General features: G+C 39.2%; 1 protein-coding gene across 7 annotated transcripts in view; it reads left to right on the top strand.

The window, feature by feature from the left end:
• MYO3A (myosin IIIA) overlaps positions 1–26,768 on the top strand; it is a 123,747-nt gene extending 96,979 nt beyond the window's left edge. For all 7 annotated transcript variants that reach the window (XM_048294719.1, XM_048294683.1, XM_048294737.1 and 4 more), the window contains 10 exons: positions 2,108–2,219; positions 2,842–3,004; positions 3,649–3,735; positions 6,859–6,982; positions 7,792–8,710; positions 9,375–9,513; positions 18,878–18,987; positions 21,518–21,558; positions 23,311–23,451; positions 25,322–26,768. In XM_048294719.1, the coding sequence (XP_048150676.1) occupies positions 2,108–2,219; positions 2,842–3,004; positions 3,649–3,735; positions 6,859–6,982; positions 7,792–8,710; positions 9,375–9,513; positions 18,878–18,987; positions 21,518–21,558; positions 23,311–23,451; positions 25,322–25,427 (1,942 nt within the window). In that variant the 3' untranslated portion in view covers positions 25,428–26,768. The remainder of the gene's footprint in view (positions 1–2,107; positions 2,220–2,841; positions 3,005–3,648; positions 3,736–6,858; positions 6,983–7,791; positions 8,711–9,374; positions 9,514–18,877; positions 18,988–21,517; positions 21,559–23,310; positions 23,452–25,321) is intronic.
• The last annotated feature ends 865 nt before the right edge of the window (positions 26,769–27,633 follow it).

Here is a 27,633-nt window from a genome sequence, read left to right as displayed (position 1 = left end):
AACGTGAAGAAGCTCTTTTCTCTCCTATGACTGCTGTCCAGTGCTTGTTAAGCACCAGCAGTGTTTTTGGCATGGTCTTTGAAGAAAAATACAAATGCGTTTCTGGTGACAAAGAAGGTTATAGACTGGATTAGCATTGAGTAGTTCAGGCACAAGATTAGTGACCAGTTTTCAATGGATAGGGAAAGATGATGCATCTCAGGATGATTTTTCAGGCTCCCTGAGCATTTGGGTAAAAATTTACTTGCTTATACTCTGCAAGTTTCTTTAAAGACTTGAGTTTTAGAAATGTAATACTTCAAATTAAAGTCAAGAATTTGGAACCACAGCATCCAAGGAACACCACAGTTTTTCTAACTCCCAGCCTTCAGCACTGTGCAGCATCTGCTTGCAGCATCAGGGTAGATGATAATTTGGGATTCCTAGTCTAGGGCTGAAAAGTTCATTGAGTGCATAGTGTTGTTTAAAATGTTATTCCTAAGTGTTAGTCACTTATTAAGAAGCACAGTAATGAACTCAGTGTGGTTTTACAGTTCCTTTACCTACCTTCCTCCTCCATGCCAAAAATCTGTACTTCTCTCTTACAAATAAAGACCCTGAGTATTTGCCTCAATCAGAACAGAGATGTGTGGAATGGAGATCAAAACTGGGGAGAAGCAAGCACCATCTATTCAGACAGAAGTACTTAAAAGTAATAGTGCACTAGAAACAGAGAGCTAGCAGCAGAGTGCTGCAGGTGCATGACATGAGAGGGAAACAGCAGAGGGATGGTTTTATAGCACTGTTTCTGGAAAAAATAATCCTAGGACTGTTGCTGTTTTGGAAGAGTGCAGCATGGGAAAAGATAGTTATCACCACAAGATGTGCTGTAGCTTTTGGTGACAGCTTTTTATAAAAAACCCTCAAACTTAAATGTTCAGGTAAAAGAGATAAAAGCAGTGAACATAACAGGGTAGCTCTCGAGAGGTCATGCCCCTGATTGCAGTGAGGCTGTGCAGATCTCTGGCACTGAGGACATGGCCCTCAAATGAAAAGGGATTTTTATTAAATATCTGTCTTATTTTGAGGTTGGGGTTTTTTAATAGTTGAGAGTTACAGGTAGACCTGAGATAATGGCAACATTATTTTGTTATAATAAAAATAAGCCAATTCACTGTGTTTTGCAAAAAGAAAAAAAAAAGGAACTGTAGGTGATAATGGAGAAATCAACATTGTCTCTTTTTTTATTATTCCATGAGTAAACTGTTACCATCATTTAAAGCTGGTAAACCTAGGCTTTGTGTTTAAAGGCTGAATAACAAGAAAAAAAGCAGAATGTACTGTCAGGAAGTACACATAATTAATGTAATTTTCTTAAATTAAAAAACCCAAGATAGATATGGTTCATTTAGTTATAGAGTATTTTGAAAAGTCCTGGAACAAACAAGAACTTTTCTATCCAGCAGCTGAGCTGGTGTATTACAGGTAATTTTTATGAGTGAGCATTGTGATCTCTTTTCCTAGTCAGAATTAATTCTGAGTAATGAGTTTGCCAGATAAAATGCTTACAGATGATATGTCACAATGGTACTTATATGTTCAAAAGGATCTGCAAAGCTGATTCCAAAGAGGGAACAAGAGCTGGGATGCATCTCAGATCATATTAAGTATCTCAAAGGTAGATGGTCTAGCACATGACATAAGATAGGAAGTTTTCATTACATTTCTAAGTATAAAATAATATAATTTAGGCAGAAAAGCTTTTAAAATATTTTTATTTTATTTCATTTTTATATTGCTGCTGAAATCAGTTTCACAGAATGTAGAGAGCAGGAAGGGAACGGTGCGCTACTCTACTTGGGTTGAAGTAGACTCTTTTTAAAAACCTTCTGGTGTTGATATAGAATTAAAAAACCTGCCAGGATGTGCAATATGTCACTCATCCACTTTTGATTGAGTTTCTCAGTACTGTGTATAAATGACTGCACTTCCTTTCATGCTGTTTTGGTTTTTTCAGTGCTATGTTTTCTTTCATGCAACTGTTTTTATTATTTAAAAGAACGGTTTGAATGTATTTGCATGTATTATCCTCCATTAATCAAATAAAGAATCATGCATTTGTCTTTAGGTATTACCTCATCTGTTACAAAACAAATGATGATCCTCCAGTCAGCCCGGAAACCTGTGCTGCCATCTTGGAAAAAGCCCACCTTGACAACTGGGTTCTTGGAAAAACTAAAGTAATTTTTTAATATGCTGTATCTTCATCATTGCAGTATGCCGTTGTTAACATATTGAACAATTTGTTTTCTCACCCATTTGGTTGGAGTAGCTCTTCGTCTCTACTTTTTTTAAAAAGCAGACTCCTTAATATACACCAGGAATGTGTTGGCAACCCTTATGCTGGACTCATTTTTCAGGACTTATGTGAGTTTCGTGCTTGATAAAAGCAATTTAGTAAATAAACAATGGTTTAGGTTTAAAATTGGAAAGTGGAGAAATCGAAGGTTCCAGATTTGGATCATGTTTATGTAAAGTACATTAGATTTGTGAGGTAAACTGACAGCCTTGTAGTTTTGAAAACAGATTTATAGTTACAGACTGAAGGTCTGCACTGGAACTTTAAAAGGTCTTCCCATAAAAACATTACTAAGCAGGGACTGACTAAAGATACTGAAGAGAAGAGTAAGGTAAACTAATATCCCAAACAATGAAAATGCTATCTCTAAGAATGATCCTTTAGGTACTACAGCTGAAGGGTCTGTTCATCATTTGAAATCATCTTGTAACTCTTGTTGATATTACATGGATTGAGTAAATAAAGGGCCTGGGGGAGTAACTATGCCAGTTTCTCTTTTTAAGGTATTCCTCAAGTACTATCATGTGGAGCAGCTCAATTTAATGCGGAAGGAGACAGTTGACATGATTATTTTGATTCAAGCTTATGTCAGAGGGTGGCTGGGTTCCAGAAGATACAAAAAGATAAAGGAACAAAGGGAACAAAGTGCTATTAAAATACAGTCAGGTAATAGCTTTAAAATATTTAACATTTTGCTTAAAGCTAGTGCATGTGTACAGTTGATAGATTAATGTGCATGCTGGATGTGGATTTTGCTCTTTTCCTGATGTTACATTTGACAAAATATCTTATACTTGGTCATATCTTTTCTCATGAAGAGAAATTTCTTCTAACCAGGTTATGACAATCTCTTTACTGAAATTAAATTTATCAATGTTACATTTTAAAGGCAATTTTAAGAATGGAAGGGTGTGATTGCACAGATGATACTCTTGTTAATAATATTCTGGCATGCACTTACAAGGTTGTATAATGTAATAATGAAAATAAAATATATTAACTGTCCTAGATAATAAGGCAAATTACCCTGTTGATGGAGGCATCAACTGAATTTTTTAATACTTTCAAACATCATCTTATTTTACATTCTGATTATCTTGTGTTTTGTATTCATTTAATTCATAATAACTTTACTCACCAGAAAATGCGGTTTTTATGTAGATTTACTACTGGTGCTCGTTTGCCATGTTTTTTGAAAGATAAAGCCTGCAAAATATTTATGAATATTTTAATAGAGGTCTGTAATTCCAGATTTTTTTAATTCTTTTTCGGACCTAGTGGCTTACCTAATTTTTAACATCTCTTTTCAGCTTACAGGGGGTTTGTTGCTCGTAAAGAATACAAAAATGCAAAACATAATAAAAAAGTGGAAGAATATATTACCAAATTTCAAGCAAGTAAGAATTGTTTTCTTTCTTGGCTTTTAATGTGCTATCCATTCACAATATATTGGCTCAGATTCTGGCTACACTGATTGACTATGCTCATTTGCATGTTCTGAGGTATAATTTGTCTATTATGTGTCTATATAGAGTGGTTGTATATATATGGGGTCACTGTACCTCAGAGTGGTTTAGGGCACTTTCCACTGCTGTGCAGTGGGATGCTCAAATGCCATAGCAAACCTTGTCACTCCTAGTCTGAGATATTGAAGTACTACAGCTACCCAGCTATGGGTATTGTTGGAACCCACAAAGCACTGCCTGCGTATCGTGTGTGTATGTGTGCTGCTCGATCAGGAATAGGGTTTGTTATGTATCAGTAATGGTTATATTTGGGAAGACTGCAAGCTGTAATTTTATTCATGTCTCTTTTCTTTTTTGCCATCACTTTGTTTCTCTTATGCAGCCATAATGACCCTGGGCCCAGGTGTTGCTATGCGACATCCCTTTTTTCTCCCTGTACTTTGGTCTCCCCTGTCCCTGCAGAGACATCCCCAAGCTAGACGTAGTCTAGGCAGCTCTGAAATCAGGAGCAGAACAGCTGGAGAGACACAGGATCGAAGGCCAGGTTGGATGGGGCTATGAGCAACTTCTGCCCATGGCAGGGGGGGTTGGACCTAGATGATCTTTAGGATCCCTTCCAACCCAAACCATTCAGTGATTTTATAATTCTATAAAAACAGCTGGCACAAATCTGCACAGCATTTTTAGTAATTACAAAGGTGACAACCCAAATATAAGCTAGTGTTGCCAGTACCCAGGCTATCTAGATTTAAACGACCTCAGATACGCCTTCATGAGTATGTACCAGCACCAGTGTTGCTTTTAATCATTGTCAGATGCATCTGTTATTTGCACTGGGCCAGTGTGTACTGAAGATCACTTCACTGCAGTTGGTGGAACTTCATTAGTGTAGAAAACAATCTAAAACCAGCATAAAATCCAGTGATGTGCCAAAAATTATTATGCATCTGAACATTTTCAATTATATTAGGATATATTAGGATATACATTTGCAAATGCAAAAGTATAAATTTACCACTTCACTCTGTTAATGTCCTGAATGTTTCTTTTTGTCCACCTTCTCTGTCATGTCTGCAGTTTCATTTCAACTTTCTCAGTGCAAAAGTAGCCAAAACTAAAATAAAGTCCATTTTTACTTAGCTCTCTCCATTTCCCCCCCCATTTATTTCTAAAGCAATACAGAACTGCTCTTCCAGTTTAAAAAAAAAGCTTAGACAGCTACTATCTCATAACAAACTTCTCAGAAAACCTCAAAGGTGAACCAGAATAGTCTAAAAAGACCAGATGCAGCTTATATTGGCATGTCCATTGACCACATAATTTGATTTGTTTCAAAATAACTCCTGTTGACTTGCTTTTATATGAAAATGGGAAGAGAATTGGCTCAGAAATCCAAGAAACTCCAGAAGTGTTCCAAGTGCTTTACAATTTCCACTTTTCTAAGACCCTGTCAGACTGCAATATAAAATCTAATTGTACTACTTCCAAAAAGTATTTGTGTTTCTTTATCCTATATCCAGTTATCAAGGTGTAATTTATGCCCATTTTATATGGTGCTTCTTACACTGGGATGAAAGCACCTAGTGGAGCCCCACCTGGCCTAAGTTATGAGTGGGGAATGCTAAAGCACATAAAACTTAGCACTAAGTTATATGAATGTGTTGGAACAGACTGCTTATGCTCCCTTCAAGTGAGCTTGACCTTTTCTCTGTGATGCAAAATACTCTCAGCAGAGTTGAAGAAAGAGTCCCATATCTACCATGTCCACAGGGTGTTTAAATCACCTGAATCCACTATCCCCATACTCTTGCTATTGCATTTGGAATTAGAGTTCAGCAGAAATATTTTGACAAAGCACTATGTTCTTTTTATTTTGCCAGGGATTAGCAGATTTGTGCTGAATCCCTGGAATTGCAGATTTGTCCAAATCACAGCACTGTGGAGACTGTGACAGTTCCCATTAAGAAATTATTTGCAAGTTCAAAATTTTTTGAAACAACATTCTGAACACAATTTAGTTTCTGATTAAGACACTTCAGTGTAGATGTCTAAATGTGATCTAGGTGTCTAAACTGCTAAATAGTCCGTAGAGCCTAGGGTTTGATTAATTTTATTCAAAATCAGCAAATGCTCAGCTCATTTGCCCTCATACTGGTATCTAGTGTCATTCAAGGTGCCCTGGTTATCTTGTCTGGCCTCCAGCTTTCTTTCACGTGATATACCCAACTTTTCCTCTCCACAAAGTCCCATCTGTCCTGTTCTTTCCGCCAGCTCCACGTAGATGCCTTGTTATCCTGGAGCACTTCAGGTGGCACCAGATACCAACGTGCCGGCAATGGCATCAAGGCCCCATCTACATGGCTCAGGGAAGGCCCATGTTTGAGTCCTTATTTCTGGTTCAGACCAGAAACTTTAACTTGTGCCTCCCACGAAGCACAAGTAGGGAGTTTCCCTGCCACAGTGCACCTGGTTACTGTGGAGCTTAGCACATCTTTCATGCTGAACGTTTTTATTTTGAATAATGAGTCTTTGCAGAAGGAGCATGAGCTAAGTCTTCTGTAACTGCTGAGCTATAAAATTTTCAGTTTCTCTCTGATCTATTGAATGTTCAGCTAATTCCAAGCCTGTGTCAGTTGACAGCCTGGTAATATCTATATGCTGATAAGAAGGCATTTTCCAGGGAAATGAAAGACAGAGTCAAATCAATTGCCTGAATCAGGCAAAGCAGGTTCAAAGAGCTCAGAGTACTGTGTTCTAAAGGCACTTCTATGGCTCTGTGCTTCTGTTTTATTCTGTATCTTCCTATATTTTCTTTAGTCGAATAAAATATGAAGAAAGAGCTTGTTTGTATCCTCATGTAGAATGGATACAGCTTTCCAAAATCTCAAAAAGTTTCATGGGAATAATTACAGATAAAACATAATCATAATAGGCACCCTGGTTTGTATTTCCATATTAGCTTTTGTTTAATGCTGTTAGCATTTGACTGTCTGAAATGTGTGTGACACCCATTGCTCGTTGCCTAAGGTTGTTTTGCATTACAATTTGTATCAGTTGCCAGAGGATACTTACTCAGGAAGAAGAGAAAAGAACTAACTGAAACAAGAAACAAAGCAGCAATAACAATTCAGTCTCACTACAGGGGATATAAGGAGAGGAAGGTCTTCAAAAGCAGGAGGTAGTGTTATTTTCTCTTGTCTCACACAAATGTGTCCCTTTCCAGTAATTACAGTACTGAATAACAACATTATAAACTAAGAGTGAAGCAAATTAGGATTATTCTAGATATGTATGCAGCAGTAATGTATATTTATGTGGAGGTTTTTAATGGCAGTAGCAAATTTTCTCATCTTTTCAAGCCCAAGGAAAAAAGGCATATTTAGGAGAAAGATCAACAATACTGTACCTACCTGTAGTGTTAATGTAATCCATAGATGAGGCTCTTCTTGGAATTAGCTCATAATAAGAAGTGTTCAGACAAGAGTGAGACAGATATCTGCAAGGAACTATTCTCATCTTAAGTCACTGTTCAAGATAAGCAAAGGTGATGGCAGAGGAAACACAGAATACCTTTAGGATTGTGTGTATTTATACATTCTTGAGATGCTCAAAGGTTTATGCCTTATGTTTTTGTTAAAATTTAAATTAATTCTTTACTGTTTTATCAGCCCTCATACAGTCTACATTGTCTTCCTGGCAATTTTCCATGAAGTTTAACAGGGATGTCCCTTTTCACTTAAAAGATGATGATGTTGATGATAATAATATCATCCTTTTTCACTTTAAGAGACAATAATAATAATAATAATAATAATAACAACAGAAATTGCTACCTTTCATTCAAGCTATAGGCACTAAATCTTTCGCATGTTGCAATGTATCAAATTGCCAGTTAGTACACAAAGACCACCAAAGGTAGTTGTAAAATTGTCTCTCTTCTGCATCTTCTTCAGCTGTAATTTTTGCCCAAAACTCTGTTCCATTCAGGGAATCACTTAGAAAGCAAGAAATTGAAAATGCAGCATCCATTAGCAAGAAGGAAAATGTTGAAGAACCTCAAGATCCTGAGGAAAGTCCAACTGAAGTGAAGAGTGCCCTCCCTAGAACAGAAGAAGAAGCAGGTGCCGTAACAGAAGACGAATTATCTGCTGTGGAATTCCTTGAAGCACAGCTGCAGCCAGCTCAAAGTGATACAGTGGAAGAAGTGGTAGGCGAGGAGACTCAAGATGAAGCTGATGCTGTCACTGACAGCAAGTGCTCTGGGTACAGTGTCACAGGGAATGTAGAGGAGCCACAGCAAACATCTGCTGAAGGAGAGGCGCCTTCTGTGAAGCAGAACCCGGCAGTAGAAGAGATTAGTGAAGGTGAAGAACAGGACTCTTTGGAAGAGTTACCCAGAAAATCTTCTGTCAAAATCTCAGCTGAATCTAGACCCCAGCAAGAGCAAGATAATCAAGACATACTCAGTGCAGACTGGGAAAATCAAGAATCTACTGTGGTCCAGCCCAGGGCTGACAGGGATGTGGAAAGAAACCACCTAAAGCGTGAAGCAGGGATGCCTACAGGAGGTAAAGGAATCACAAGAAAAGAGTCACTAAGAAGAGGCTCATGGAAGCAAGCTGAGGCAGAAAAACAAGGTTCAGAAGACAAAGAGAAGGCAGCAGTGGTAATTCAGAGCAATTACCGGGGTTACAGAAGGAGGGGACAACTCAGAAAAGAAGGAAAACTACCTTGCAAAAGTCAAGAGAAAACAGTAAAGGAGCCAACAGAAGCAATACACGTTCAAAATAACAATCCCCAATCAACGAAAGGTAGGGAAAGCATCCGTACAGAGGTCGAAGACTCTAAGACACTGAAGGGAGACCCAGAGCAAGAGGCTTGTGATTTGGCAGCCTTTTCACGACAGGTAAGAAGCTTGTAAGCAATGTATGTTGACCATAATACTCTGAGCAGTGACAGAATGGCAAAATTATTTAACTGACTTCGATGGCACCAAGGTTTTGCTCTCTAAACTAAGATGGAGATTTTGTAATGCGTTTTCCATAAAAATGCCTATTTTGGTTTGCAAGAGAAAATAGCATTTTCAGAAAGGAGGAAAAGACAAAGAGTACTGGCAAAAATAGTATTAATCTGATTTATGTTAAATGCAGAAGCTTTGCCTTTGTTGAAATGTTTGTTTACCCATCAAGGTCCCTAATTCAGTAAACTTGTGAAATGTCCCTGTAAATGAAGCTAAGGTTGCTGTGCCAATGTCAGAGACTTGCACATGTGCAGAGAAGTATGCCTACAGGTGTAGAAGCAATCTTGCATCAGCAAGGCACCATCTGCTCACACATGTGAACCAATAAGAAGTAGCTGTAGGACTGGACTGCAGTGTGGAGTTTCCTGTGGCTCTTTTTTTTCCTATCTTCATTTTTTTCAGGAGATGAGGAGGTAAATGTGGTAGGGGTGTACACTGCAGTAGGTGGAGCAATACCTTTTAAATTAATTCTCTAGTCCACTCTTTTACCTTTAATTACCTTGGAACATGTATCTGTATTTCTAGAATAACGTAAAAATGTCTTTTTCAGATATCAAAATTATCTGAAGATTACTTAGCATTGCAGCAAAAACTGAATGAAATGATATTGTCCCATCAGCTGAGACCCGTGATGATGTCCAAAGATAAGCAAGCTAATGGCCGGCTTTCTTCTCATGTTTGTCAGTCAGGTAATGTTTAACCTAACTGTTAGCAGAATTTTCATCGTAAACAGGATGGACAAGAAGCTACTCCTCGTCATGTTTTAAAGGCCAGGGAACTGGTAGATGAGTTAACTCCAGCTGCTCATATTACTCAAGCTGTGTATTTTTGTACTAAGCCCCATATCAGTACATGGCTGGAACACAGTTTCCAAAGAAATATCCAAGCCTGGTTGGGATTTATGTAGTTACCATTTTTCTTGGTGTTTTGTTTCAGTGCTGCTTAGGATTACTGAATGAATCTTTGTGAGACCTAGACACAGAATGTCTAGGAATACTTTTATTTAGTAAAAATTCCATATCGGCTCTTTTTAACTCATGTCATTCAACTGTGCTATTGGTAGGATATGGGACTGTGCTTTAAAAACAAAACTGTTTTTTAGGTAATATGTCAAACAATTTACTAAAGTTTATCACATATATGCTGAGTCAATTTTTAGCTATCCACAGGTGCAACTTAGGTTATTCAAAACCTGTAACTTCTGCCCACGTTGGTGGGTATGTCCTTAAAATTGCAAGCAAAGTTTTATTAATATTTGGCATCCATTTAACTCACACACTTTAAGAGGGCATGATCTCTAGAAATACCCTCCAGAGTTATTTATATTCCAGTTAACATGGGCAGTGAAGGTTCCCAAAATTCAAGCATGCTTGGAACAGCTTGGGTGGCAGTCGCAAAGAGTACTGGGAGAATAAAGAGGACATGGGATTTTGAACATGCAGATCCTTAAGGCCTGTGCCCCACCAAAAGGACCACAAAGAACTGATTGAGCTGCTCAAGCCTCTTCTGTTGGAATAGATCTAACAGGGAATTTCCTCAGCTCATGTCCTGGGTTTCGGACGCGGAGGAAGATGAGGGCAGATGTAGCAGGCTGTGTCTCCGTTTGTGTGGCAGGGCTCGTGCGAGCCCACTGCACTGCCTCTGGGGATGAGCTGGGATAAGATCTAGGACTGTCTCTCACTGCCCAGAGCTAGCTGTGCTATTTTCATTATAACATTGTGGATTCAGTTGTCACGCATGATGAAATTTCTTTCTGTTCCTATGACTACATTGAAAAGATCTTAAAAGGACTTCAATCCTGCTTTGGAGTCCTCTCAAATGGGCAAGATGCTAAAAATGAGGGCTTGGTGTTTACACCTCTAAGTGTAAACTGGCTGCTGGTAGGTGATCTGTGATCAGCCTGTTTCCAAGACCAAAGTCTGCAAGAGAAAAGAAATGGGAAGTGGAAAACTAAGTGCCATGATCTTTCGGTAAAGACAGAGCAAGGTTTGTGATTGTCATTAATGGGTTTGTACTGAGTTCTCTATTAAATACTGCAGATTTTTTGACAAGATAAACCTGAGAAATTAAAAATGAATGCTTTGGAAAATAACTCTTGGTTCTAACACATTTTCCAACAGAAGCTAGAGAAAAGAGGTAGATAGAGGGAAAAGGAATATACAAATCCCTGTTTTATCGGTTAAAGATCTCATCACTTGCACGAGTGAACCAGGTGAAAATGAACCAGTATGTTCTTGCTATGTGCAAAGTACAGTGAAGTCTACCCTTCACACTGCTATTAATTTAAGTAGCTTTACAGGAGACAAAAGCTTGCCAGGGTTTGTCACCCGTGCATCCAACCCTGCCTAAAGGGGTGACCAGTCAGCCACTTCACTTCCCTTTATCTCTGAAAATGTCACGGTGCTGTAAAACCCTGCAGTGTCACAGTGCAGAAGCTTTCCAGTGGTGAAGTATGCTAACCTGTCCACTGAAAAACCTTTCTTGCTGTGGAATGTGAACGTTCTTTTTCTACACTTGAATGTAATTCACATGGCAGGAAAACTCTTACTTTTCTGGCTATGACCAATGTACCAGATAGTGAAGGCAATATACTGCAGTAATTCCACAGTTTGCCTTTAAGCCAGTTGGAAACCGGCTTTATCACAAAGCTGCATTGTCTTAAGTAGATGTCTATTACAGCAAGCACGATCTAACTAGGTGTAGAGAATATTTAAGTAACAATATGCCTGCGTTCAGTTCATTTAAGTTGTACTCTCTAAAACACAAGAGTTACCAACATTCTGGACATTGTACTTCTTCCTGTATGCAATATAGTAAAATAACTACAAGACCCCCAAATATTTGAGGTAAGGTACTGCAGATGGTCGTGCTAAAGGGAAGCAGGTTGACATGGTGATCCACTGCCTTATTAACAGGGAGGAACCTTCCTGTCTTCCTGCCTACTTTATGTGTTACAGTACAATTTATACACACACATTTACAGAAGGATGTGCTTTTGCTGCAGCTTTCCCTCTATGGCTGCTTTTCCTGTCCTACTCTTATGAAGGCAGGGATTGTTGAGCTTTAGGTGTTCTTTTAATCATGTGGTATTTACCTATTTGTAATTACTTTGGTCATTTACATTTATTTACACTTTTTCATCAGCTTCACTAGTTTTATATGTTGTTTTACAGCTGTAGCATGTGAATTGTATTTTATAGCTAGATAGGAGAGCTTGGCTGCCTTTGTCTATGACTAGGTGGCCATTGTGCAATAAGAAAACTTACCACTTCCTCTGATAAAATATTTTACTGCATTACTACCCACAGAAGGGGAGGAACTAAGGGACAGCTGATGGCATACTGTGACAAATGTTCATATTTTTGTTTGTTTGTTTTTAACAAAAATGCAAAGCTTGCTGTTCAAAGAACATCTGAACAAAAGGTTAAATTGATCTTAAATCCACAAGGTTAAGTTGTTCTTAAATGAGTTTCTTCATATTTATAAAATGCATAAAGCAAGCTGCACAAGGTTCGGGAAATAAACAAAATTCCCTGTGCCTAGAATCTCTGAGTAGGTTACATTTGCTTGCTTACATGCTTTCAGCCAAATGTAATGGCTTCACCCCAGAACTGCACCTTTGACTGCTAGTGAGCCTTGGGTTGCTGTGGTGTCAGAGCAGATGCACAAATGGCTGCTGTCAAGTTTTTAGAGGTCAAAGCCTGACCATTATGGGAGCAAATATTTTTTCTTTTTTTTCCAGATGAATCATAGTGCTCATCCTTCTACTTATTACATGACAGTTCAAGTACAAAATCTCAGTAAGAGAATTTTCTATATTTAGAATGAAATTTACGTAGTATGAGGAACCCCAGTGCAGCTGAGGACCTTTTCAGCTAAATGAGGCAATGAGACAAGCAAGGTTTTCATCCAGGATTCCTCCTGCTGTAGGCTGTCAAAGCACTATTTATGGGAATTTAATGGGCAGGCTTTGCAAGGAAAAGGGAGCCTGTATAGCACTGGGTGAGCAGAGCAGTATGCACCAGACAGACTTTCTTCTTTGCAAGTGAGTGGTCAGCCAGGGAGCACTGGGGGGTGGGACTGGAGAAAAACAGGGTAGTCAAGCACTGCTGGCTGGTGGTTTTTGGCTAAAAGAGTGGCCCTTTGGGCACCATACAGCCAGGATGTGGAAGATCTGTGTTGGGAGTTGCTCAGATTCATGGCAGAGCATAAGATATGGGAGGTCATGGAAGTGAAGTACAGCCATTTTCCTTAAATATCCTCTCTTAAAAAGCAGTCATTTCTCAAGTGACCAGACTTGAGAAATGAGAGGTGCTGGAGTGAGTCCAGGGAAGGGCAACAAAGCTCTGAAGGTGAAGGGTCTGGAGCACAAGTCCAATGAGGAGCAGCTGAGGCACCTGGGGATGTTTAGTCTGGAGAAGAGGAGGCTCAGGGGTGACCTTATCACTCTCTATAACTGCCTGAAAGGAGGGTGCAGCCAGGTGGGGGTTGGCCTCTTCTCCCACGCAACCAGTGACAGGACGAGAGGACATGGCCTCAAGCTGCACCAGGGGAGGTTCAGGCTGGATATCAGGAGGAATTTCTTCACCAAAAGGGTTGTTAAGCATTGGAATGGACTTCTCAGGGAAGTGGTGGAGTCACCATCCTTAGAGGTGTTCAGGAAACAGCTGGACATGGCACTTCATGCCATGGTCTAACTGGCAAGGTGGTCAAGGCTAGACTTGATGATCTTAGAGGTCTTTTCCAATGTTTATGATTCTGTGATTCTGTATTAGTGTCATCCAGAGACTGAAACTGCTTCCCTCAGTGGGGCCATGGGACTTACTCTGCTGTACACAATCGGAAAGTTCTCAGTCTCTTGCAGTTTCAACTTGTAGGTCTGTGCCAGAGTAATCCCTCTATTTTTTTCCAGATTGCTAAGAATTTGCAGCCATCAGCAGTAATTTCCAAATCTGGCTGTGTTAAACATCCCATGAATTAAAAATACTTAAAAGTTACTAATCAGAATGTTGAAGAGCAGTGCTTTTCTCTGCGCAAATTCCAAACTTGAGTAGTTACATCCTCGTGCTGTGTACAATTAGAACAGTAAAAAGGTATGCACATAAATGTTGTAAGCAGTAGTACCCATTCGCTTCTTATTATCAAATCCTGGAATTCCAGTTGCTATATTTCCATTTCTTCTGATTATTTTCAACTGCCTCTACAAAACCTATACAATTATTGCTTTTCCTCTTTTTTTCCTTCCTGCTTAATTCTGAGCCCAGCTTTATACTTCTGTCTCCATAAGATGTGGAACAGCTCTAAATCAAACATGTAACATTTCATTTAAATGACCTGAAGATGGCTTTGTCTGTTTCTTCAGGTGGCTTAATAAATAGAGACCTTTTGTCCCTTAGATGTTTATCACAGCTGTAACCACACTATTTCTCCAGTCTTCAGTACAAAATCTGTTGTAAGTCATAGTTAGTTTACATTAGCCTCCACGAATGTTGATTCCTCAAGACTGCTGTCTTGCAAGCTCATCATTGTATGTCAGAATGTGCAGACACAGTTCAACTTAAAGGGCTGTTGATACTGATTCATGTTTATTCGAACATTTCTTGCTCATCCTTGAACGTTTCAAGCACATGCAGCTCTCCTCAGTTCCTGTAGTTTGTGGTGGTGTCCAGGATACATATAAATATTGTATAAACATTTCAGCATATTTGGAGCTTTCAGTGAAGCCTGAGTATGAAAGTATTCATATGTTGTAGAATTGAGGGTGTATGCAACTTAGTAGGAACCTTTGTGGTAGTGCTAAATGAACTAGCTGAGATACTGGTAGGAATAAAGAATTTTTCTTGGATTTACTAAACCTTCTTGAATGTTATCTGGCAGCCGCACTGTTCACATGCCTTTCCTGACCTTTAACTCTGTATTTCATTTATTCTCATGGAGAACAACTTTAATGTTTATTATCATCACTGGAGCAACCTCTTTTTTTTTTTTTTTTTTTTGACTAACCAAGTACTGACTGGATACACTTGGGAAGTCTGAGGAGGAAAATCCCCCTATTCCAACCTGTTATTCAATCTGTCTTCCTCCTGGTAAACCCTTTAAAAAGCAATGTCTGTGTTGCATCAAAGTTTCCAGTTTCTCCTACATGTTGCTCCTAAGGTGTGTCCCAGCACTGACAGCACCTCTTCAGGCAGGTACAATAGCAGGGTGTGGGCTGGCGGCAGAGATGAAAGTCTCAGCACAGTCCTCCATTCAGCTCCTTAGCTCTGCTAATGATTAGCTGTGATGTAACCTTAAGCAAGTCTCGATGTGTCTTTGTGCATCTTATTTACCCTTCTAGGAGGATAGGGATGATAGTGCCAACCTGGCACTTCTGAAGCGCTTCGACAGCTACGGTGTGAATGGGTTTTGTACCACTGTTGTAAAATACCTATTTAAACGACTGTTAGAAGGGAAACATCAGTTTTCCTTTTACATGTAAAGCACAGATCTTGCTAGACACACTTGAAGTCTTAAGGAAAAATAAGCTACAAGATACTTCACTATGGAGAGATTGGACTTCAATAAAAACCTTTTCTTTGTCATGGAATACAGAAGCAACGTAATTGCCCTGTTAATAAATTAATTATTTCACTCCTCCCTTCTGCTTCACTGCCTCCTGCAGAAAGGTATAGGCCATCTGGAAAACAAGCCCATCAAACTCACCATTTACCAGACTTGTGTATTTAATTTGCACCCCCAACCTTAAATTTTACTAAGTAAATGATTTCCATATTTATCAGAAACTAATAAAAAAGCAAATTTTACTTTGTATTATCCAATACAAATAACTACCACATCTGCTGAATTTTGGTAGCAGTGAACACAAATCTAAGTGTAAAAGGAAATCACAGCTTCACTTTCTGGTGAAACAAAGAAAGCAAAACCTTACTGTGTAATTTGGAGGCAAAACTCAGAAATGCATTTTCAGCCCTATATTTAATTTTTAAAAGGAACAGTGGAGGTCCAAGCTTAGAAGGCTGCCTGCCCCAACATGGTATTTGTCCCCTCAATTCTTTTGCACAGCTTATACATATGTACAACACAAGAGCTGAGCTGAAAAGCTTTTTTTTTAACTGAAACCTTTATCATTGTCAAAATGGTATTTTTTGAATGTAAAAAGCAGTCTTTGCAGAGCACACAAGAAGTATACAAGTCATTTCAGTTGGAATAATTGTAATCTAGAATACAATAATGCTTTATCTGTTTGACACTGATGAATTAAATAATGTAACAGCATACACAGTGGTGAATTCTTAGGGGACAGTAAAAAATCTTTAGGCATTATGAGAACCTTTTCATTGGGATTTTCCTAGAGCCCCCAAATTGGCTTCATTTCTTTTTTCAGATTTTCATGATCTTTGACAAATTTTTTGAAAATATCCTACAGACAGGGTGTTAGGTGTTTCTATTCAACAGCACTGAATTTTAAGGATTTTTTTTTAAGGTAGTTGTGCTGGTTTGGACAAATTTGGAGGAAAATATCCTCTTATAGAAGGCAGGTTACAACCATCCTTCCCCTACAGGTTCAGGAAAAAATAAATTTTCCTCGGAGGAAAGTGAAAGAGATAAAAACTATTTATTTAAAAAACACACAGGAAAAGGGTAATAATGCTAAATAATAAAACCTCTCACTGTGGAGAGAAACCTGGGAAAATTCCAGAGTCCTTCTGTAGGTGTGGTCTCTCCCCTCCTCCTCGGAGCTGGGTCGGTGCGGGCCCACCTCCGGGGCCTTGGTGGAAAATTCCCCCGATGTGTTCTGATTTTGAAACAGTCCAGAAGAGAAGAAGGGAAAAACCAAAGTCCCAGGAAAACAAAGTTCAACTCTCCATCTCCCTCTGGAGAAAAGGAGCCGAAAGCTGGCTGGAAAGCAAGCAGGGCGCTTCCTCCACTCTTGCTGCTGCAGAAGCAGAGGAGTCTGTGTATATCTGTGTCCTTAAACAACTGCTTTGAAAAGTTCGCTCAGTTTTTTCCTCTCCCCCCTCTCGGGCTCAGTTTAAAGACACAGAAAGGCACAAAATTAATTTCTGGGCATAGAGCAGCGATAGGGCATACATCATAAAGTCACCCCAAGACAGTAGTGTTTCCACTTTGGACTCTTGTTGTGTTTAAAAATAAAATAGGGAAGATATGCCTTTTCTCTCTCACAAATGGAAGGTCAGATAACTCCAGGTGGCCCATTTGAAATGCAGCAAGGTAGCAACAGCCCACATTAAGAGCACAGTCAAGCCTATTGAAATCAAGGAATGTCACTTATATTTAATACAGGTAACTGAAATGAATTTATTGCATCTAAAATTCATTTTTTCACATGAATTAAACGTGGCTGTAACCTGGCTTAGAAAAACACCATTGTTCTCTCAAGTGCAAAATGTTAAAAAGATACTTGTTTATTTATTACAGAAGAAGCAGTCTGCATTTCAGATAAGGAACTAAAACAATAAATGTAATCATTATCCAACTACAATTTAAATTAACATTATTCATTCTGGCTCCTCTATATACCCATGACCTTTACAAGCCTTTATTTATCACACATAACAAAAAACTTAAACAGCTAATTTTGCAGGAGTCAACACTGATGTATCACTGATCGTTTCTCATTTTAAATGATTATGCTACCTTCTTAATTAAAAAGATGTCTGCTGTACATGGGAGAGTTTTTATTTTTATAATGTGAAAGGGCTTGTGATGGTCATAGGGGAAGAAAATGGTGTAAAAGTCACTTCGTGTGAAAGTGGATTATATCAGCAAAACACACTTTAGTAATTCACTGGGATCTAGATCCCCATTCCAACCTCACACTATATTAATTTATGAATAGGGAGATGTTTTTTTCTCATGGGCTGTCCTTAGTGTATCTGCGATGGGACAAGGGCAAGATCAAACCTCACTGGATAATGCAAAATACCTTAGACACTTAGTTCACTGTGCTGTGACTTCATTCACTACTCTGTATGTGTCCCTATGACCCATTTCTATCGTTGGTGTTCTGCTCTGTGCAACCTGCTTCTCCTTCATCATAAAGGAATTGCTGTCACCCCATTAACTTTTCCTATAGCTGAAGCTGAAGGGAAGGAGACCAGGCTCACCAGGCTGTACGTTTGTGGTCCCTTGTCCCTCCAGGGTCAATTCTGTGGTCTTCCAAGGCATTAGGAACCCTGCGCTCTGTGTTGTCTCTGTGACATACAGCGTATATGAACCCAAGCAGCCCTGTATCCTAGCACTGTCAGAACTGCATATAGATTTTTAACAAGCAAATACCCAAGATATTTTTCTACTTCTCTATGTGCCAGCCAATGTAATCTACAAGTCAGTGTCTAACTCTGAACTGGGAGACTGCCATTTTGTGTTAAAATCTTGATTTCATTTCTATTAGAGTGAAGGCATTTTTCACATGTTGGCAGAAAGCTTTTGTAGAAATAGAGACCAGAATTCAAGTATGCTAACATAGACTACACTGGATGCGATGGACATGGTCATGCTGTGTTGCCCAGTGGTACGTGATTTGGCTTGAGATGAAAAGCCTCAGCAGGAGACCTGGAGGAAAATCTTCACTATGATAGTGTAGAGGACAACCTCTGAAACAGAGGCCTAATGCTAGTTCCCTCATTCAGCACCTTAAAGATTGACTTGAGTCTGAAAAAACATCACCCCTGCCGCACAGGTCCCTGTTATGAGGCAGTGGCCTCACAGTAGCCATTACCCTTCAGAGCCCTTTTCTGAATATGAAGCATCAGCCCTTTTCAGGAGAGGCCTGTGCCAGGCAGACCTTTGGGCTGTTCCAGCCTAGCATTCATTATGTGGCATTTGTCCCTGTGGACAGTCAGGACTCAGAAGAATAAACCCATTCTCTGCTGATGAAAATGTCCAGACCGGTTGCTTTCTTGAGTTATTGCAAGCAGTAAAAGTGGCTATGTGGAATTTTTTCTCTCTTTGGTGAAATTCTCTCCTGTTTTTCCAAAAGCTTCCCATTCTGTGAAGAAATAAGTGTTTCTATCTTCTGCTTTTTTACAGTTGTGGCCAAAGTAGAAGACTCTCGCCCAATGCAGAGGCCCCCCAGAAGGCCACGGAAGCCCAAGACATTAAATAATCCAGAAGACTCCACCTACTACACTCTAATACATGTGAGTTTAGGAAGCTTTTGTGGGCTAAAACTGTCAGATAATTCCCGCCAACCTATCTTTCTAATTGCCCAATTCCCATTATTCTTTTCTAATGCAATATAAAACCTGTGTCCTGCTGAAAGGAGGCATGCCACAAATGTCACATTTCAAACGAGACTTGAAATTGGAGTACAGAATTACCCAGACTGGGCAGCTATGTCAGACCAGTATTTACTTTTGTACCTAAACATACGTATTTTCATATTATGCATAAGCAGCGTTTGCATTTTCAATACCCAAATCAAGTGCTCTCTCTCCATAGTTTCTTTGTAAGTCACAGGAGAGAACCAGGAGAGTCACAGGTTTGTTTGGAGCTATTTTGAGCCTCTAAATTAGTGCTTGATCTTGCAGAGAGAGCAAATACTAAAATAAGCTGTATTAGTATGCACACTGTAACTTCCTTTACAAATGTGTCAGATTGTGATTATGAAGCATTGGCAAATACCAACTGCTCAGGAGACTAATGGATTTGAGTGTCTCTATATATATCCTTTGGTCCAAGTTCAGATACCGAGTGCTGCTTTCCCCTCTTGACTTCAGTGCCCTTAAATATAGGAAAAAAAGGCAAGAAAGTAAGCAGAAAGAGTGAAAATGTAAAAGCAGCTCAGAAAGCACTCCCAACAAAAAAAGCAATTAAACTGATTTGCTTGAGGTGCCTGTATCTTAGTGACCTATTTTAACAGCCAGTGAGAACCCAGCTAATAAACTAACCATAGCAATTGCTTCTCCTTTCAACAGAAGGTGTCACCAGGGCCTGTAGGGACAGTTGTGTCTGGCATACCAAAAAAAGACAAATACAGCTATGTTTTATTCTGGGACTTTGAAATAACACAGCTTTGGAACTGTGATATTCTGAAAAGAAATTACATTCTTAGAAATAAATTTGCATGTAAGAATAAAATTTGTTTTGTGAAAGCAGGATTGGTGAGATAAAGGACTGAAATGAAAGGCATGATACAGAATTTGTATTAGGAAATTTCTGAGGAGAAGGGTAATTCTGAGGTAAATGCCTGTTTAGAAAGCTAAGACTATAGTCAGGAACGTGGTATTTTCTGAGAGCTAATTTGTTACATGGCCAGCTCCGTATCAGAAAACAGCCATGACATCAGTGCAAACAAAAACTGCAGTAATGCCAGGAAATTTTTAATCAATTTTTCAGCAGCAGATTTTCAAGATATTAATCAATATTACCTTCAATTAGTTGTATTTTCAAGAAGGTGTGAAAAAGAGAAGCCTGTCTTCCTGACATGGAATTCACTGGTCAGGGAAAGGTTCAATGTAAATATCTATACTGGAGCTTAGAAAGGCGACTTACTAGTTCTTAAATTCTTAGACCTTGAGTAAGTCATGAAGCTCTAACTTTAGACGGCAGTCAGCTTTAGAGGGCAGTCAGCTTTCCCAGCTATTACGGATTTTCTACCTTATTAAAAATCTCTGTGACCTTCAGGCATTCACAGATTATTATCAAGCCCAGATCATAGGAAAGTGAAGAAACACAATATCCGTGCATTTTTAAAAAATTTTCTCTATCTTCTGCAAAATCAGATATTTCTCTCACATTATGCTACAGACATTAATTAGACACCTTACATTCTCACTTGTCTCCTTGCATATCAAATGACCTGAAGGGTATACAGGTATAAACGAAGCCTGACAATAGCCCATTGTTCATATGAAGCAGTAGAATTTTATTTTGGGGTATATTTCTTTAAATCAGCCTATCATTTTGGAATTATGTGTCATGTTCATTTGCCTGCATACTGAAGTCCATCAGGATTTCTCATTCTTGGTGACTTTACAGTGACGAATTCTAATAAGTTTTCACTCATTTGCAAGAAACACTATTAAGACCATCAGTACTTAAAAATAATGCCTTTGAAGTGTGATGCTGCAGCATAGCATTGTTTTGGCTGTAGGGATAGAACTCTATTAGAGATAAGAAATTACTCACATTCCCTATGAATCTTCTCTCCTGTGCATTTTTAGAAATCTTGTATCCTAAATGTTCTTTTGCCACCTAGTATACTGTTTTTAAATGGGGCCTTTGTCCATTTTTATTCTACTAAACCTGTGTGAATCCTACATTGGCATTAATGAGAATAGGATTATGCCTCCTTCCACTGCATTGCTTCTATTCATGGAAATTCTCATGGCATCACAGTAAATTTGCCTCAGTGAGATAGTGTTGTCAACTTCATTAAAACAGCTATAGCTATTTGAAAGTTTTAGATCTTCTTTTTCTGTTCTGATCATCATTACTTTGGGTTTTTGGTTTTTTTTCCAGTATGGCAACAAATTTGGGAGCAGCGATGCTGATCTCATTCTCCGTCTCAAAGGTTCTTAAAAGAGATTTTTCTGGCACACTTGCTCATTCTCTAGAATTTCTTCTAATGAAAAATATATACCATTCTCCTTCCTACCTAACACTGATGAACTGTATGTTTGCATAAGCTTTCCTTTTCGTATTTTTAATTACTTTGTATTTTCTTAGAAATCAATACAAGATGAAAAACGGAAACCAAGAAAAGAAAGGTAATTTTCTTCATTATCTCACTATTGTCATTCCAGTACTCTAGAACAGTTTTTAGCTGTACTTCAACCAGGAGAATAAAGCATTGAAAAAAGAATGGTAATTTGGTGATTCACAAGGAGACATGTATACAAAGTTAAAATATGCAATTTTCATTGACTAAAATCCATTATAGAATTCAGTCATTCAGTTCTCCTAAAACATGGCCGTTTACCATGGTAACACAAGCATTATAATAAGTTAAGATAAGGTCCATATCAAAGATAGTTCTGACACAGAAAATAATTGAAGGTGCTTAAAATTCTAGTCAAAGCAAATGGGCAACCAGTTCTTTTTTGTTAGCAAAAATACAAAGATTGTCAAAATTTTCTTCTAAAAATATATGAGTGTTTGGAAATAGATAATAAAAAATTAAAACAAAGACTAATAATAACAGCTAAAGAAGAGTAGCCCTTGGAATTTGAACCAGAAGTGGTTTCTTCACAGTGTAACTAACCTATTTTGATGGATCTCTGCAGAGAAAAAGGAAGCAATAGATATATTCTGCCTTTCTGTATCTTAGATCCTTACGTATGCTGCAGACCTGGTTCACAGCTCCTGACATACATCAAAGCTTTATTTTATTTGTGTTTCTATACTGAGGCTTTTTTGCTGCCCCCTCAGTGGCACTGCTGTGGTACCATGTGTGCAATGGCAGCCTGCTCATAGATGACAGATGAATGGACTCTGCACTATCCTTGGCTAGGGCTGCAGAATACAAACTCCATAGCTAAAATTTGTATCTTAAAGGATGTTGCATGGCATTACATCTATATAAAATGTGCTCACAGCATTGAGCTTCATTCAACCACAGTTTAAATTGCACTTGATTATTCTGCAGCTTAAAGGACTGACCTTATGTCGTTGTCCCCCATGTTTGGTCTCTTTCAGCTTTTTTTCTCCTGTCATTTGGATCCTAAAAAAATTTCACACCTATTTGCTCTAGTCTAGGGGAAGAAAAGCCTGTAACAAAAAATCTAGTGTTTACACCAAAATCTAGTGTTTTCTCTCATTGGCCTCAGTTAGGTTTCACTTATCTTAAATCTAGTTAACCAGTTCCCTGACTGCATCTTCTTTCATGTGATGACTCCATATTAGTGGAAAATAGCAAGTGAAATCAATTAATTACTTCTGGTTTCTAACAATGTGAAGATTGAATTCTGAATTTCTCTGTTCAGTTTCTTTTTAGGATATTATTTCTTTCCTTAGCCATTCTAAACTAGATGTTGGGATTGATTTTTTCTGTATGTATAATACTCAGGATAGCATTCACCTAACAAAATAAGAGATATCTGCATTACTGACACCCGTATCAGAACCAGTTGCTTTAGACTCTCTTCTTATACTCAGAGAAAAAAATAGTCATCTTTAGGAAAATTATTCGTTTCTTGCTCAAAGAGGTATCTAAAATAGGCCAGATTAATTACACCATAAAAATGCCTCTCCACTGAGTCTAGTGGCAAACCCAAACAATTTCAGTCATCTGTGTCTCCTTTATGAATATATAAAAATATTTAGCATTTCAAAATTCTCAATATCTACATTATACAGTAGTCACACTTCAGAGACTGATTTTTTGGTGCCTATATATGTTTTTCCTTAGATCCTCACCACATAAACAGAACTAATAATGGTATTTGGTTGCCTTGAGTTTGTATGTTGAAAATAATATTGACAAGTTAACCATTTAACTTAGTGTTCTTATTTATTGACAGTCTGAGCAAAGTGCTAGATTTAGATATCTACTACCAAGAAATTTCCTCCACTGACTCCACCTCCAAGGACAGCAGTACTACCACAAGAAGGAAGAGACACCCAATTGAGCGCAGGACTTCCATTTTAAGAGCTACCGAGCGGTAATTCATACAAAATAATAATAGGAAAAAATAAATACTGTATATCCTTGTTGAGATATTCAAAAGACTAATAAAAAGAAAAGAAATGCACTTTCAAATTGCACATAATTTATCCATGGAATTTTACCAAATCAACTTGTAAAACATATAGCTGAAAATTTCCCGTCTTAAAATGGGAATATCTGAAACATTCCCCATGCAGGAGGGATAAATGCCAGTGTGATTGGTGTTTAGCCTACCTGCTAGTTTTTGGTTTCCCAAGGGCCAGATGGACAGACATTCTGCATCTCTGATCTAACATAAAATTAAACTGAAGCAGAATCTAAAAACTGTATTTCTGATTAGTTAGGTTTTAAATAGGGTGGACATGTGCCAGACTTTCTGCATGTTTTCTGCAGGTAAGACTCCAGCTGGACTGCCTCCTTCTCCTGCTGTCCTGTAGCAGGACAGGTGTCTGTAGCCTGAGTGCACCTCACCAAGGTGGACAGTAAGGAGAAAAACCCTAAAGGGATGGTTCACTCGACTTCCTGTCTTCCCACGTAGACTTCATAGAGGGTGACTGCTGCCAGGCTAAGCAAATTCATATTCCCACTCTTGCCAATGCACCCACACACACAGCACATGCAAACACGTATCTGTAATAATATAATTGTATCTTCTTACATGTTCCTAAATATAAGAAAAGCTTGGAAAACTATCTAGGTCAAAGTCTTAAGGGAAACACTAAGCCTGGGATGACGGCTGAATTTGAAAATATATCTGTAGTAACAGAGAAAATGTTTGTAGAACATTTAGAATGTAGAATGTTTTGTGCCCGTTAAGTATTTCATTTCTGGCTTTTTTTCACATAGGATCTAAATTAGTTTCAGGAAAGCGTTGTGAAGATGTGTAATTAAAAGTAATAATATCAGGGAATTACCATACAGTTTACAACCATTAGAAAATGTTGCATTTCTAAGGTGTTTAGTTACACCAAATCTGTCACCCTGAATCTGGTGTAGGTGAATGAAAGCCTTGCTACTGAGTTTACTAAAAGGAATTTCTCACCCTTTACTATATGCTGCTCTGATTGCAGCCTAAGTAGCCATAGTGAAGCAAAATATGTGTAACTTTTAAATTAACAGTTACCTCAGAGGGCAGATGGATGCAATTAGTAAACATTTCTGCACTTCAGTATCTCTTGAATAGGGTCACAAGGATATAAAGACTATACAGCCATTTCAATTACAGAAGTGAAGCACTGAGTATTTTTTATTTGGCAGTTTACCTTCAACATTGGTGTAGGACCAGTGGTGGGAGCACCTTTAGTGTAGAACACTGCAGATTTTTGTAATTATTTCAGAGTAATTTACTTTTTAAATAACTGTCTTTTATTTTTAATCTTGCTTCATGGTAACAGCTGATGCCACATCACCACCATTCCAGCCTGTCAGAGGTGACATCCAAAATGCATCTTGCCATCTGAAAATAAAATAAAATGAGATGGACACTTACAGGGAGCTCCACAGGCAGGTTAAATACAGAGCAAACTAATTTATGCCTACTAAAAATCTGGTGCAGTAACCATCAGGCAAATGCTACTGCAAAGCATCCCCATCCTCTCAATGTTTTTATGTCCTTTTATTATGTCTCCTTCATAGAAGAACATGTTGTTCTTCTGTGTTCATCTGCTTCTAGCACATAATGTGTTTGTTCCGAGGTGCCTGTTTTGTGCAGCACAGGAAGAGGCCTAGCAAAGTTAGCTGACTTTTTTTCTTTCTCCTTTTATTTTCCCCCCACAAGGGTGGAGGTTAAGCAGTCGATTAGGAATGTTTGCCAAGGTAAATGTTTTGACTTTAATTTCTAAAACACTTCTGTGCTTAATCCCTAGGTCGAGGGTTGCAGAAAGACCCCTGGAAGAGAGTAAAGCCGAAGATAATCCCTATGACTACAGACGACTGCTGCGGAAGACCTCACAGCGCCGGCGCCTTATCTAGCCATTCTAGCTGCTGCTGCTGTTCCTGCTGCCATTTGGCTTTTATTAGCGTAATTTTTTTTAATCATTTTATACCATGTGTTTCCTTTTTTTTTTTTTAATCTTCAATGTTTCAAGTTTACGTGTGTGTTCATGTGAATACGAATTACTGTGGTTTACAGCCCAACACCATTGCAAAGGGACACTGTCAGTCACATATCATATCCTTCCCTAATACAAAAATCAGCTTTCTTTTGTGTACCACTGCTACATCCTAAAATTATTAGACATTAAACAGCTTAAATCTAGTTTCCTTTCCTCAGTGCATATTTCTTTTTTTTCATTTTATCAGCCTCATCCAATCAAAATAATAATTTACTTTATAGTTCCCTAGTTAAGCTTTCAAATACCCATATGCACCTTCAGAAAACCTTAGTTATTGTTTCTAATAAATTGTTTTGCAGGGAAAAAAAATTACAAGAGCATCATGGGGGAATTTCTGCTTTTAGTTTACACTGACTAAATTTTGGGATAACCTGTTTGTGGCAAGTGTCCCTCTAATTAAAATGAACATATACAATTAATTGGATAGCATACTATGGCAGTTTATTTCATTATTGACTTTACTGTAAACCTAGTAGCCAGTTTTAAAGGTCAATATTGTGTGTATAATCTTTATGTTGGAGATGTCCATTTATGGGAAGTACATCCAGCCCTCTCCTCTGTCTCTGAGCTTTGTGACTAAGTGATGAACTTTTAAATCATGTTTGCTTTGTTCTCATTTGTATTAGACTTTTGGGAATCTTAATCTCTGGGGTACCAAGAAAGGAATAGAAATACACTCTCTGGTTGATAGCTGCCGAAATGTAATGATCATTCTTAATCAGTTCCACTAGAAATTAAATGAAAATAAAAGCAATAGCCACGGTGTTCAAATATCCCCCTGATTCCTTTTTCAAAAGACCTTATTTCAGAGAAACCACACAGATAATTGCAGCGCTTCTTTTCAGGATTCATAATTGCATGTTCCCAGCTGCAAAGCAAGAGAAGGCAAATTTCACGATGCCAGCATAAAGGCCTGATCCTACTCCATTCCTCAGCTCTCCTAAATGTGACAATTGGCGGCAGCAGTCAGCCACAGGGGCTGGGTTTTGTCTGTTCCCCACGCACATTTGGCCTTTTCCCCAGAGACAGATAACCATTGCTTCCTGATCTGTAACTAGTTACAAAGCTGTGCACCAGATTAAAATGTGCTACAATGTAAAATTTGCTATAAATTGTTAAAAATTTGAAATCCGTTTTAAAGTCGCTTCGTCATGTATTATTAAAACGGTAAAGTAAATAAAAATGCACAAAGCAGTGATACGGTTGGTTGTGTCTGAATTACACCCAGAGCCGACATGGGCTGGGGCATGAGTGAGGAAGGCAGGGAAGGGCTCACAGCAGCCTCTGGCCGTGGAAAGCTGGAGTTATTGTCTACGTGCAAACCAATGTGATGCGGCAACTAGAACAGACTAATTTCACGAGAAGAGATGCCTAGACTGGTTTTCTTTTTCTTTCCCACCACGGCAGTGTTTTAAAGCATTGAGATATTTCTGTGATGTCTCATGGCGGGACACTCCTGGTAACCATGCAGATGCCCGCAGAAAGCAGAGATGCCCCCGGCTGAACAGAGCGCGGGAGCCGCAGGGCCTGGCTGCAAGGAGTCTGGGGGCCCTGCGTGACCAGCGCTCTCGGCAGAGCCACATCCTGGCCTGGTATGGTCCCGCCTGCCTCCCTCCAAGGCCAGGGCTGGAAATCTCTCCGGTGCCAGAGGAGAGGCAGCCGCGACAGGGAAAGGCTCCGTGCTCCCGCGGACACCCGGCTGGGTGGAAAACGGAGGTTTGGTTGCCTTCAGAAACGACGTCGTGAAGGGAATGGGAACAGTTGTTTTCGTGCTCTTCCCGTCTGGCCTCCGGGCCCTCTGCCTCTTCGGGGCTGGAGCGAGGATGGCGACTCCACCATGGTCCCCAACTCGGAATGTCGCGGGAAGCCCCCGGGAGTGCCCCGGAGCTCCGAGGACACGCGGGGGCAGCCGCGGCGTCGCGCAAGGCTCCTCCCGCACGTCCGTGGGAGCCAGGATCCCCCTGCCTGCACGGGAGCAGGAGGGACAGCGGGAGCCCAGCCCCCGGCGGGCCCTTCCACCAGCGCCTTCTGCGCGACGGCCCGGCCCGACGGGGCGCCCGCCC

Source organism: Corvus hawaiiensis, chromosome 1 (genome assembly GCF_020740725.1).
Source record: "Corvus hawaiiensis isolate bCorHaw1 chromosome 1, bCorHaw1.pri.cur, whole genome shotgun sequence".
Taxonomy (NCBI): Eukaryota; Metazoa; Chordata; class Aves; order Passeriformes; family Corvidae; genus Corvus; species Corvus hawaiiensis.
Note: the sequence above shows the minus strand (reverse complement) of the source record. Positions and strands in the feature narration are given on the sequence as shown.